At 39.9% G+C, this 13,816-nt stretch overlaps 1 protein-coding gene across 1 annotated transcript in view; it reads right to left on the bottom strand.

The window, feature by feature from the left end:
- Nucleotides 1-13,816, bottom strand: part of plxna4 (plexin A4) — a 351,701-nt gene that overhangs the window by 89,278 nt on the left and 248,607 nt on the right. Inside the window, exon 7 of the mRNA XM_088348478.1 lies at nucleotides 5,942-6,065. Within this exon, the coding sequence (XP_088204604.1) occupies nucleotides 5,942-6,065 (124 nt within the window). The remainder of the gene's footprint in view (nucleotides 1-5,941; nucleotides 6,066-13,816) is intronic.

Below are 13,816 nucleotides of genomic sequence, written 5' to 3'. Positions count from 1 at the left end.
GGACTTTGGACCACTCTGCAACTGTCCAGTGCTTCTTCTCCATAGCCCAAGTCAGACGCTTCTTCCGTTGTCTTGAGTTCAGAAGTGGCTTGACCATGGGAATACGGCTATTGTAGCCCATTTCCCGGACACGTCTGTGAACTGTGGCTTTTGATACCTGGACTCCAGCTTCAGCCCACTGTCTTTGAAGCTCCCCCAAATTCTGGAAGCGGCTCTTCTTCACAATTTTGTTAAGGCTGCGGTCATCTCTCTTGGTTGTGCAGCGTTTCCGGCCACATTTTTCCCTTCCAACAGACTTTTTGTGGATATGCTTTGAAACTGCACTCTGTGAACAGCCTGCTCTTTGAGAAATTTCTTTTTGTGTCTTACCATCCTGATGGAGGGTATCAATGATGGTCCTCTGGACAGCAGTCTTCCCCATACTTGTGATTTAGTTTACTGAACCAAGCTGAGTGTTTTTAAGGCTCAGGAAACCTCGCAAGGTGTTTCGAGTTAATTAGATGATTCAGGTGATTAGTTGAATAGCCTACTTGTATACTTTTTCATGATATTCTAATATTTTGAGATAGGATTTTTGAGTTTTCTTAAGCTGTAAGCCAAATTCAGCAATATTAAAATAATAAAAGGCTTGAAATAGTTCAGTTGATGTGTAATGAATCCAGAATGTATGACATTTTTGTTTTTTTAATTGCATTACAGAAAATAAAGAACTTTATCACAATATTCTAATTTTCTGAGACAGTCCAGTAGAATAGGAATCCTGGATTTAGGAATAATCTAAAGTAATTCGAAAATTGTCTTCACAGTTATTTTTAAGAGTCCACTGGTAGGTGACCAGTTTGTGATACTTCGGTCGTAATACAAAATAATGTAAGAATCGTTAATTCACAAAAACTGGAGAGTAACTCTGATGTATAAAAGAATGTAAGAAGACTAAAAATAATGCAGTGCTATTTGTCAATTGACACCTCTGCCTGTACTCAGTACTCTGTCAATAAAATACCTAGTGACTCTCCCTTAGAATGAACAATCCTAAAACCCTTGATCACAGAAAAGTTGAGTGTCATTTCTCATTGTCAACTCAATTCTTCAGTGCTCGACTTACAAATTCAATGGTACTTGCTTGATTTGCGACATTTCTGTAAGAATATATGAGGAAGATGAGAATACTGGACATGAAAAAGAATCGGTGGATATTAGTCGAAGTTAAGACCGTCAGCATCAGACACAAGATTTCTTCCAGTTAAAGACAGTAAGAATATGATAAATGGAAGAACCCTAGATTCCTGAAAAATCTTTTGAAAAGTGACCACTCAGTTGTAGTCAAGAGTGCAGTAATCTACCGGTTATTGACATTTTGGTGAGAATATATATATATATATATATATATATATATATATATATATATATATATATATATATATATATATATATATATATATATATTGGCACGGTCGCCGTGGCGACCAGTCTGCCGCGCCCCCGAACTCTGTAGCAGATTAGCTGATTGCTGGTCTGCTACTTAAGGCTGGGTTGTGGGTTTGGCGGGCGCTGGCTCATTACACATTCCCCGGTCTGTTATGCCTTGTCCTGTTTTAGTTTTAAACATTGTCCGTTCTGTTATGCCTTGTCCTGTTTAGTTGAGTTGGAAGAAACAACTGTTTGTTTTGTCATGTCCCAAAGTTTTGGACAACTTTTATTTTGTTAAATAAAACTTATGGATCGTCACGCAATTGAGTTCTCCCTTCCTGCCTCCGTTCTGGTCCGGTCACCCCTTCCACTCCACCTCGCCTTGTGACATATATATATATATATATATATATATATATATATATATATATATATATATATATATATATATATATATATATATATATATATATACATATATATATATATATATATATATATATATATATATAAAACATAAAAATCCCATATTTAGAAGGAACAAGTGTCATTTGTTGACCTCTGTTCATCAGTGTGGGACTTCGGAGGCCTTCCATTCAACTAAAGACCAATGGACCATCTGTCCTTTCTGAAGAGACACAAATACCAATGATTTAGCTGGTTTAGCTGGACCTAGTATAATTCTCACTTACTTAGATCCAACAATCAGAGTCTGAAGTTTCCTACTAAGTTGAAAATACAGAATCAGCTCAGCACTTTCGTACCATCGAAGCTAGTTGAGAAGGAATAGAAAGCTGTCCTTGAATAAAGAGCCAGGAAAGCAGGTGTACGGGGGTCAAAGACAGAATATACATATTGATGGGACTAACGTGTCTGTGGTGGTCCTCGGTCAAGGCTTTGATTTGCAGCGAAGCCCGTTCACACTTGGCCGGAGCTGCCTCAGCAACCAAGAAAGGGCCGAGCTAAGCTGTTTTTAGATTGCGCTTTAATGAAGTCGGACCGCGGGGGTCCGGACCTTCAAGTTCTCGCCCCTCTTCTCACACAACAATAATAACAATTCCATTGTGTTATCCCCCTAATATGAAGTCAAAGGAAAGCGATGCGGGGCATCCTGGCCCAGGCTGTCGGTCACTTGGGGAAATGCGCAGCTTTGCCTTGAGGTAAAACTACACACTGCGAAAAGGTTAAACACTCATACGGGGTCTCAGAATGAGCCCGATCAAATGACATACACACACATCGACCCACTCACCCATCCATACACACACAGCCTATGAATACTATTAAAGTGGTGCAGGGGTGGAAAGCAACAATGGCGTATGTGCCCCTCGGAGCAACGCAGATGGGAAATGATCATTCAGGCCTGACCCCTGCAAATCAAATGGTATTGTACGGACCGCCTGCTGGCTATTCATGCACAAACCATATTTAAAGCCCAGAGGGGATAATGGAAATGTGAGAATTGTTGCTATATTTTAATTTTGAAGTGGTTGCAATAAAATCGAGCAATAAAACAGAAAAACAAAGTGTGATATAAGGGAGGAACTGCTTTCTTTTTTTTTGTTCTCATAACAAAATCTACCTGTGATTATCCTTCTCTGGTGTGTGGCCATTTTGAAAAAATCTGTCAACTGACACACTTTGGCATCATCTAATGACTAATTTCGGTTTACCTGCTTCCTGAAGCAGAGCCATAATTGCTTATTAATTATCGAAATCCTGAGGGTACGTGACGTCATGATTACCCGACAGCATTCTTAAAATAGCCGCCCCCAGAGATGTATAGAAAACATTCATTTTGCTTCATAAAAAACAAAGAAAAACAAATTTGTATACTAAGCAAACACACAGGTATGTTGCCACTCATGTTGTCCAGTCATAGGCGCCTTTGATGGATGGAGAAAGAGAAATGGAAAGGGAGAGAAAGATAGAAAAAAAGAGTGTGGTAAAAAGGAAGAAAGAACAATAGAGAAATAAGGAGATAAAGAAAGAAATAAGGAGATCAAGAAAGAAAGAAAGAAAGAAAGAAAGAAAGAAAGAAAGAAAGAAAGAAAGAAAGAAAGAAAGAAAGAAAGAAAGAAAGAAAGAAAGAAAGAAAGAAAGAAGAAAGAAAGAAAGAAAGAAAGAAAGAAAGAAAGAAAGAAAGAAAGAAAGAAAGAAAAAAGACTCGGACAAACAAAGGAACAAAGAAAGAGAACCAGAAAGAGTCGAAGAAAGAAAGAAAGAACGAAAGAAAGAACGAAAGAAAGAAACAAAGAAAGAAACAAAGAGAGAATGAAAGAAAGAAAGAAACAAAAAGAACAAGAAAGAGAGGAGGAGAGAAAGAAGTAGAGAGAGAAAAATAGAGCAAAAGTAAGAGAGAAAGAGAAAGAAAGAAAGAAACAAAGAGAGAATGAAAGAAAGAAAGAAACAAAGAGAACAAGAAAGAGAGGAGGAGAGAAAGAAGTAGAGAGAGAAAAATAGAGCAAAAGTAAGACAGAAACAAAGATAAACTGAGAGAGAAAGAGAGAGAGATGGAGAAAGAGAGAGAGAGAGAGAGAGAGAGAGAGAGAGAGAGGAAGAGAAAACTCGAGTGCTAAACAAAGATAAACTGAGAAAGAAAGAGGTGAAAAGAGAGACAGAAATAGAGAGAGAGGATGAGAGAGAGGAAGAGATAGAGAGAGAGATGGAGAGAGAGAGACAGAAAGAGAGCGCGAGAGGGAGAGAGAGGGGGAGAGAGAGAGAGCGAGTAAGAGAAAAAGCGAGTGCTGCAAAGGGAACCAGCTCCTTCCTACAAAGAGCCGACTCATTGAGCCGTTTTGTTTGCCAATGACCCATCACTAGGACAGAGGTCCTTCAAAGAAAATCTTCAATCGCAATAAATTAAAAATTAGCAATTAAGAAAACAGTTCCAGACCATTTCTTTAAAACAAAACAAAACTGATCATTTGAGATGAGTGGTTGAAAAGAACAAACTCACATAACAAAGCACTGCTGTTTCGTTGCAGAGGACCGGCAATATATTATCTAGGGGAAACGCGCCACATTGAGCTGCCAAGCATCCAGATTCAGTGCCAAGCAAATACTATGAGATGTTAATGAGTGTTCCATTGGACAGTATGACACGTTTGCACAGACGGGATTTGAGTTGTGTTGCTGTTGGCAGGCCACGCTGGCCGTGTAAAGTGCGATGGCTAATCGAGAAACGAGCGCAGTGTAATCACGTTGTCCGAGCATTCGTCCCTATTCACGTGGCACGCTCCCGTCAAAACCAAGCGGTGGGTGATGATCTGAATTTGTATAGCGCTTTTCAAGTCAAGACTTCCCAAAGCGCTTTACAGTGTGCTTCACATTTCCCAATAGCGGCCGTGCAACCATGTAAGGCGCTAACCTGCTTATTGGGGGCATTAGGGGTTCAGTGTCTTACCCAAGGACACTTCGACATGTAACACGGAGGAGCCGGGATTTGAACTGCGATCTCTTGATCCCAAGACGAGCGCTCTACCTCCTGAGCCACTGCCGCCCCATCTCAACCAAGTGATGTAATTATAGACGCTCCCCGACTTACAAACAAGATCCGGACGATCGTTCGTAAGTTGAATTTGTCCGTAAGTTGCTTCAGTGCTATATTTGGTATGTTTAAAGTTTATAGAAGTATGGTTAAGGCTTGTATAAGTAACCTGTATTTTTTTTGTACTAAAAAATAAATTAATATGCTTTATGTCAAGTACCAGAAACGGAGACAGGACCCACTTGGGTTCGCTTTTCTCAGTTTTATTTAGAAGGAGGAAAAGGCTTGCGCCCAAGATTGCTCGGAACGAGGAAGTGGCACTTCCGTGGCGTGCGAAGACAGTGCCGAGAGCGGGGGAAGAACAGGTCGATGGCCGGGACGGAGGAGGCAAAACGTAATCGAGTTCAGAAAAGGGGTCGGGGGTCAAGCAGGAATCAGGACAGGATAGTCAGGTTCGAAAGGGCTTGCCTAGCACGGAGCTACGGTTCGCAGACGGACTGACAATGGGTGACAGGAAGACGGGGGTTTAAAAAGAGATGAGCAGCCAATCAGCGTCCGAGGCAGTTGGCGTCAAAGGGGCAGACTCGCATCAGTAATCATGACACTATATAAAGATAAATGGGGTTGAGTTTAACTTGTTTTTGGAAGATGCGCTTCAAGAGGGCCTCTCTGTGGTAGAGAGTGGACATAAAAAAGCCATCTATCCATCTATCTATCTATCTATCTATCTATCTATCTATCTATCTATCTATCTATCTATCTATCTATCTATCTATCTATCTATCTATCTATCTATCTATCTATCTATCTATCTATCTATCTATCTATCTATCTATCTATCTATCTATCTATCTATCTATCTATCTATCTATCTATCTATCTATCTATCTATCTATCTATCTATCTATCTATCTATCTATCTATCTACCTATCTATCTAAGAGCCTTGTCATCTCAAACGACATATCACTAAAAGCCATCATCAAAGGCCTTGGTGTAAAATGCAAGGCCCATTGAAACAAGAGGAATGGCGCCTACTCACCGTCACACTGAATTGGGAAACGGAAATGTTGTTGGGGTGCACGCTGAGACGCACGCACTGCTTGAGGTCGGACGCAAAGCGGCGGGGTTCCGACGATCTCTCGCATTTCTCTTTTCTCGTGCACCTGCAGACGGAAAGAAACATGAGAAAACTTGCATTATTTATCACACAAATGCGGGATTGTTGGGTACATTACTCATCATTTCTCCAAAAGGGGGAAGGGGGATAATGGTTACGGTGATCTGGGAATGGACAAGGTAGCTTTTTGAGAAACAATAGTAGCTCTATATGTGGAAGTGGAGCAAGTCCATTGGGAAGGAGGAAGATCTGGCATTCATGGGCAATGCCAAGAGTAGATGAAGGCAGTGTCTTATATTCCTTATGCCAGACCAGGTGGTCTAATCCCAAAGGGTGAATTACATATAAATCCATGTACAGTGGAACCTCGGTTCTCGACCATAATCCGTTCCAGAACCCTGTTCGAAAACTGATTTGTTCGATCACAGAAATCATTTTTCCCATTAAAAATAATGTAAATCGTTTTAATCCGTTCCAACACCCTGAATGTTTACCTTGAATTTTTAACGTAAAGTTAAAGCTAACCCAGACTAATCGTACGTTCACGTTATTGTAATCTTCCGTACGAAAGATTAAGCTAACATATATGTGTAAAAATAAAAAAATCAGGTCGTTTACAAGTCATTTAGCACCCGGGTCTCCACAACAAGTGGTGAGCGGTTCATTGGAAAGGGGGCTCCGTTCCAACACCCTCAATGTTGGGCTCAGTTCCAACACCCTGAATGTTTACTGAATGTTTAACGTAAACTTAAAGCTAACCCAGGCTAATCGTACGTTCGCGTTATCGTAATCTCCTGTACGAAAGATTACGCTAACATGAACGTGTAAAAATAAAAATAAAAGGATAAAGAAAATAATTATGAATATGATTTCTTATCTTTGTGGTGGTCAGCAGAAGGCGCTCGCACACCTCTTTTATATTTTGCAATTATTTCTTTCTTAAATGCAATAGTTGTACGCACTACTTTTCTTTATTCACCTGTAGCAACTTTGCTGCTTGCACCGACTTTCTTCGGAGGCATAATTAGGGGCTAAAACACTTCGTACAGCTATATTAAAAGCGAAAGCAAAACGAAGCACGTCCGCACGCGATAACAGTTGGTCATGAAAAGAGCGATCTACACCCGTACGCCGCTCAGCATCGCACCCTAGCGTACGCACTCACGCATTACCGGCGTTCAAACTCCGATTTTTTGACCGGACAGTGGAGCAAGAATTTCTCGAAATTTTTGGTCGGACTCCGATTTGTTCGAACTGAGAGGCGTTCGAAAACCCAGGTTCAGCTGTATCTGTAAACACACTCACTCTAAAACCACTTTGGTGAAAAATAATACATGCAATACAATGAAGGGGTCATAAATACTTGTCTTGCATCATGACAAGGCATGGCCACTCTTTCATTTACCGGGTGTCCCAACAAATCATGTTTTCTGGACTATGAGGCACACCTAAAAAACAAATAATTGCCAGTGTACTTTGTAGGCCGGAAAATCCGGTAAACAAGTTGGAAATGCATGATTACAATTAAATGCTAATGATTTATAGCTTCGAAACTTCAACATAAGGCGAGAAGACATCAATGGATTTTGAACTTGCAAGGAGAACAGTAGATGACCGTACAAAAACCCTCACAATGCCAAATTGCAAATCTGTTCTGAAAGTTCATTGGTTGCAAAAATCAGATTTGCCCTTAAAAGTATCGGAATTAAAAAATACAACATCATTAGTCAATAGTGACAATGATGTAAACAGTGGATAATAATCAAAATCTGGAACAGCAATGAGGAATAATAGTCAAAAGATCAATCATATGCAATCTCCTTGTTGTCTTATAGTAAAAGCAGAATAATCTTATGTAGTAACCAATCATAATAATTCTATCTTAGTGGTGAAACAATATTTCATAATGATATTTTATGTTCAATATAATATGCTTCCATTATTAATAATTTTTTTGTGATGCAATATTAGCCATCAAAGTGTTTTTAATTTCATGCGGTTTATATTTTGGAAAATACGAGTAGAGCAAATAAGCCCAGCACAAAAATGATTGGCATATTCCGCTTTTTTCGGACAGCTCTCCGACTTCCTAATTCGCCATTTATCATAAAAAAATCTGATAACATGAAGTTTTGAATGTGATTAAAACATCCCAGGCTATGTATTGGTAAAATAATGTTATCACCTTACGCAATTATGTCGATTGGAAGGACATTCTCTGGTACAGAACATTGCACACATTCCTCACTTCTTTGGCTTCCTAACAAATTTAGCAATTTCAAACACCGTCACCCGATACTGAGAGTATCAGATATTTGGGACCTCGCTCATAGAGGCATGATCTGGTCGAGCATCCTTGGTCCATATCAAAAGAAAGGGAACGGCTTAAGATTTAACTCATGTTTGCTGGTTCTTGGGAATGAGCGTTCTTTTCTGTACAAGGGAATCTTCCCAAATCGACTAACATTATAGCGGAAAACTTTCTTTTTGTGCTAGCAACTTCTAGACTTTCAGCAGTCGAAAACTTTTACAATCTCCGACGCTTCCCCCCTTCCTTTTTATTATCATTGATTCTCTGTGTTGATAAATTGTGTGTCCCATTTCAAACGGTTGGTTCATTGATTTCATTTTTTTGAGATTAGTAATTCATATCAGAACTCAAAGTATTAAAGTAATTTTTTTTCAATCAGTGTAGGAATTTCTAGCATCCCTCGGAGAAATAAAAGCTTTACAGTGGAGCAACACCTAGAGGCAAATTTGTTAACTGATTCCAGTAAAGAAGCTGACGGAACTGTTCAAGTGTTGTATATTTTATAATTCACGCTATGGTCGGTAAAGTTCAATAATGCGTTAAAATTTGCTTTGAGTTTTTCTTAAAAGGAAGAAACCTTCAATCCATCAGAAAACGAAAAAAGACATTACAATTATTTATCCAGACATCTTGGTTTGTAACATTTCCTTTCGCTATCCATTAATGCTAGAGAGCGTTGTCACATTATCAGCCCTGCTGCACTTTAAACGATTCTTAATTTATGCCAATTTAAATAGATGCAGTACAATAGTACATTGTTGTCAAGGGCGAATATCCCCGCAGTTGTCATTTGTCTCATTCGGCTACGCAAACACAATCGGAGCGATCGGCTGTAAATATCTCCTACGCTTTTGCAAAAATCAAGCCGTTCCCCACTTGAAAGGATTAGATCTGGTCTTGAATGGAGACTAATATGCGCTTGCACTGACCCCGGGGGCTTTGATAAGGTGGCGCAATTAAGACGAATAAAAAGCGGATGAAAAAGAGAGGAGAGAGAAGGCTGTGGATAGATTCATTACCACCCCCCATCTCACAATATTCACCAACCCCCATCTGTTGATGATGATTTGTGGGCGATATATTTCATCGCAGAGCTCTTCTTTTGATGAGCTAATTGACTCTCATGTTGCAGATGAGGTCAAAACAGGCCAGAGAGGTCTCCAATCAAACAGACTTCCAGTATTCCTTTGATTAGCTTGTGAGGCTAAATAAAATTGCGGAATATGTATTTGGGATCCCTGAAGCATGTACGTCGAAGTGGGCCAGATTTGGTAAACTGGAAATGTGTCAGGGGCAACTATTCAGATTCAACCATGGTGAAAAGTTTGCAGTTCTTGGCAATCAGCACCGTGACCTCGCAGCTCGCCTTTGTATAGCGTTTTCATTTAACTCACAGGGTTCAGTTAGCTTTTCATAGACAGTATGCTTCGTCTGGCAGTGCATTAGAATATATTCTTTGAAAACAGCCTATTGGCAAATTAGGCAGACAAAGTTGTTTTGGATTTCAGAGAAGAATACAGTGGAACCTCGGTTTTCGAACACCTCTCAATTCGAACAAATCGGTGTCTGACCAAAAATTTTGAGAAATTCTTGCTTCGCTGTTCGGTCAAAAAATCGGAGTTCGAACGCCGGTAATGCGTGATTGCGTACGCTAGGGTGCGATGCTAAACGGCGTACGGGTGTTTTAGCCCCTTATTATGACTCTGAAGAAAGTCAGTGCAAGCAGCAAAGTTGCTACAGGTGAAAAAAGAAAAGTAATGTGTACAACTATTGCATTTAAGAAAGAAATAATAGCCAAATATGAAGGAGGAGTGCGAGCGCCTTCTGCTGACCACCACAAAGGTAAGAAATCCTATTCATAAGATTATGATAACGCGAACGTACGATTAGCCTGGGTTAGCTTTAAGTTTACGTTAAACATTCAGGGTGTTGGGACGGGGCCCAACATTGAGGGTGTTGGAACGGAGCCCCCTTTTCCAATGAACCGCTCACCACTTGTTGTGGAGACCCGGGTGCTAAATGACTTGTAAACGACCTGATTTTTTTTCCTGCAAGCCTTTTTGACCCTGACTCCCGCCTGTCCCGTTTTTGCAGCCGTTTTTCCACCTGTCTGTTCCTCATCTCCCTGTTTGTCTCTGGCTACGACCTGTTTTGATCCCGACCATGTCTGCTCTCCCGTCCCGGCTTACGACCCTTTCTGATCCCGACCACGTCTGCTCTCCCGTCCCATCTTACGACCCGTTTTTGATACCGACCATGTTTTTGCTCTCCTGTCCTGGCTATCGACCTGTTTTTCCATCCCTGACACCGCCATCTCCCGCTACGGAAGATCCTATTCCGTATTCGGATCCCGATTGCGAGAGCGACTTGCTTCCCCCGTCCAGCGAACACCGGATCGCGGGCGCTGCCCTTCCTCTTTCTAATAAACTTGTGGTTAACGCTACGTATCTGGGTCCTGATTCTGTTCTGGTCGTGACATTTTTGTAGTATTCCTGTAGTATTTTCAAACTATTCCTGTACTTTTATTTTGGAGTATTTTATATTGTTTATACACTGTTTTTTGGAGTATTTCCATAGTATATTTTGCAGTATATTGCGTGTGTTTGTAGTAGAAGTCTCACAAGGTCTAGTGTTTCAATAGGATTGCCCAGTATACTGACCTTCAAATACCGAATTTAAAGCACACTGTAGGGGGAATTCACGTTTTGAGTTTGGAGCTAAAGTTTTGTTGTTCTTGTTTTAAATTCAGGCTGCATTTGGGATTGAATTTTTCCCACTTTCGAGCTCTGCCTAATTGATTAGCATGTAGGTAGCATCCACATGATACTTAAGTGAGCCGCATTAACGATCAGGGTTGGGTAGGGTTACTTTAACTTGATTACTTTCAATTACTTTTGGATTACTCCAATACCAACAATGCTAATAAAAGACAAAATAAAACTAAATATGAATACAATTATGACTCACAACACATGGTAAGCTTTCTCTCCTGGCTTTGATCTCTTTAATCTCCAGCAAAACTAACATAAAATGCGACAGAAACAAAATGAAAATAAATCCAAACAGCTTGCCAACATCATTTTTGCCGTTCCATGTGTTCCGTTACTCCCCAAGCCTGCACAAAATTTAGTAATTTTATTCATATTTAGTTTCTTTTGTCTTTTATTAGCATATTTGGTATTGGAGTAATCCAAAAGTAATTGAAAGTAATCAAGTTAAAGTAACCCTACCCAACCCTGCTAACGATAGGTATTCCTACTCTTCGGGCGCTCGTCTTGGGATCAAGTGGTCGCAGGTACGATTCCCGGCTCCTCCATGTTACATGTCGAAGTGTCTTTGGGCAAGACACTGAATCCCTAATCTCCCCAATAGCAGGTAGTTGCCTGCATGGCTGACGCTGCTATCGGTTAGTTAGTGTGTAAAAGTGTAAAGTGTGAAGCACAATGTGAAGCGCTTTCATAGGTCTCCATTGACTTGAAAAGCGCTATATAAATTCAGATTTACATTTACTCAGGTGAGGGCCTAAAACTATCACCGCAAACTAGTTTGAAATCCCTGCTCTAATGTGTTTTGAGCTCATCAAATCAATTCTATGCACACACATTGATTTTGCAACAACATATTGATTACTTTTTATGAAAACAAAGATGGACATTGTACACAATGTATGCAAATACCCCACGAGCTTTGCGATTGATTTTTTTGCCGCATGGTATCAAATACAATATCCATAAACATAATTACATCCCTTCACATCATACTAATGAATTTTAATGGGCAGATATCAACACGATCGATACAATCCCGTCAGTTTTCTCTCTGAGCGATCACTTTTATTCACTCCAGGCAGTTTGACGACGTCCCCGCTCCGTTTCGTCTGTCCGTCACTCAGGGCCGATGAAACACAACCGCCGCTTCACATCACTTCGTTTAACTATCATCGAGCCCCTCCTCCGTCACCCCTGTCTCAAATCATTGTTACCATAAATTCCGGACTATAAGCCGCTACTTTTTCCCCAAACTTTCAACCCTGCGGCTTATTCAGTGATGCGGCCAATTTATCTAATTTTTCTAACGGCCGCCAACGGCGCTCGAGTACAAAAGGTAAGATTTAGACCGGTGGAATATATGCGCCGAGGAAGACTGCAACTTCTTAGCTTGTGCACAATTTAAATTAGCGTAAACATACCCTCATCATGCAAAATGCAAAAAGAAAGGCACATGACGCAGCTTTCAAGCTAAAAGCAATCGAGCAGTCCGATAAAGAAGGAGCGAGCGTGTTGCCAGCGTGTTTTGGAATAAGGGAGCGTGGGACGAAGTTTCTTTCCGACACTGAGGAAGACGACTTTGACGGCTTCAGTTCTAAGGAGGAAGATAAGGACGGTTTACCGTGATTTTTACTAGTACGGTATGTTTTTTTTTACCAGACCCGTTTACTGTGTTGCAAGCGTGTTGCTAGGATGTTTTGGAATAAGCGAGCGTGGGATGACGTCTATATGACAAAGTTGCTTTTCGATGGCTTCAGTTCTAAGGAGGAAGATGAGGACAGTTTACCGTGATTTTTACAAGTACGGTATGTTTTTTTAAAAACAACAACACTGGATGCAACAAATGCAACATACAATCCTCAGTTTGCCAGGGGGTAAGTTTATATGCTTTTATTTGTGGTGTGCAGGGTTGGGTAGGGTTACTTTAACTTGATTACTTTCAATTACCTTTGGATTACTCCAATACCAAATATGCTAATAAAAGACAAAAGAAACTAAATATGAATAAAATGACTAAATTTTGTGCAGGCTTGGGGAGTAACGGAATACATGGAACGGCAAAAATGATGTTGGCAAGCTGTTTGGATTTATTTTCATTTTGTTTTTGTCGCTTTTTATGTTAGTTAAAAGATCAAAGCCAGGAGAGAAAGATTACCACGTGTTGTGAGTCATAATTTTATATATATATATATATATATATATATATATATATATATATATATATATATATATATGTATATATATATATTAGTTATCGTAGTGTTAATAATGTATATTTGAAGAATTAAAAAAAGCATTTGGTAGCAGAACTTTTCCCTGCATTGCTTAAACAATGGGACGCTTCTCTCCTTTCTAAATATCTGCTGTGTTTTTCAAAAGAGCAGACACAGAATAAAAAACAAATAGTGTATCCTATTATCAGGAAGGGTGATAGTGAGACCACGGCTTGTGATAGTGATTTTGCGCACTCCCTCAGGGCCAATCAATAGAAGAAGCTAACAGCAATTCAAGTGCAGCCATCCGGAATATATCATCACATTGCTTGGCCTGAATCTCAAGAAATGGAGGAAAACATCTCGAAATTGAAGGAGATTTCCAAACTGGAATTTAAATCAAAGCAGGAGATGATAATTAATATCACTAAAGAAATGTGAATTTCCCTTCGGGGATGAATAAAGTATCTATCTATCTATCTATCTATCTATCTATCTATCTATC

This window comes from Urocampus carinirostris, chromosome 11, assembly GCF_059441175.1.
Source record: "Urocampus carinirostris isolate Australia breed hairy pipefish chromosome 11, RoL_Ucar_1.0, whole genome shotgun sequence".
Lineage (NCBI taxonomy): Eukaryota > Metazoa > Chordata > Actinopteri > Syngnathiformes > Syngnathidae > Urocampus > Urocampus carinirostris.
Note: the sequence above shows the minus strand (reverse complement) of the source record. Positions and strands in the feature narration are given on the sequence as shown.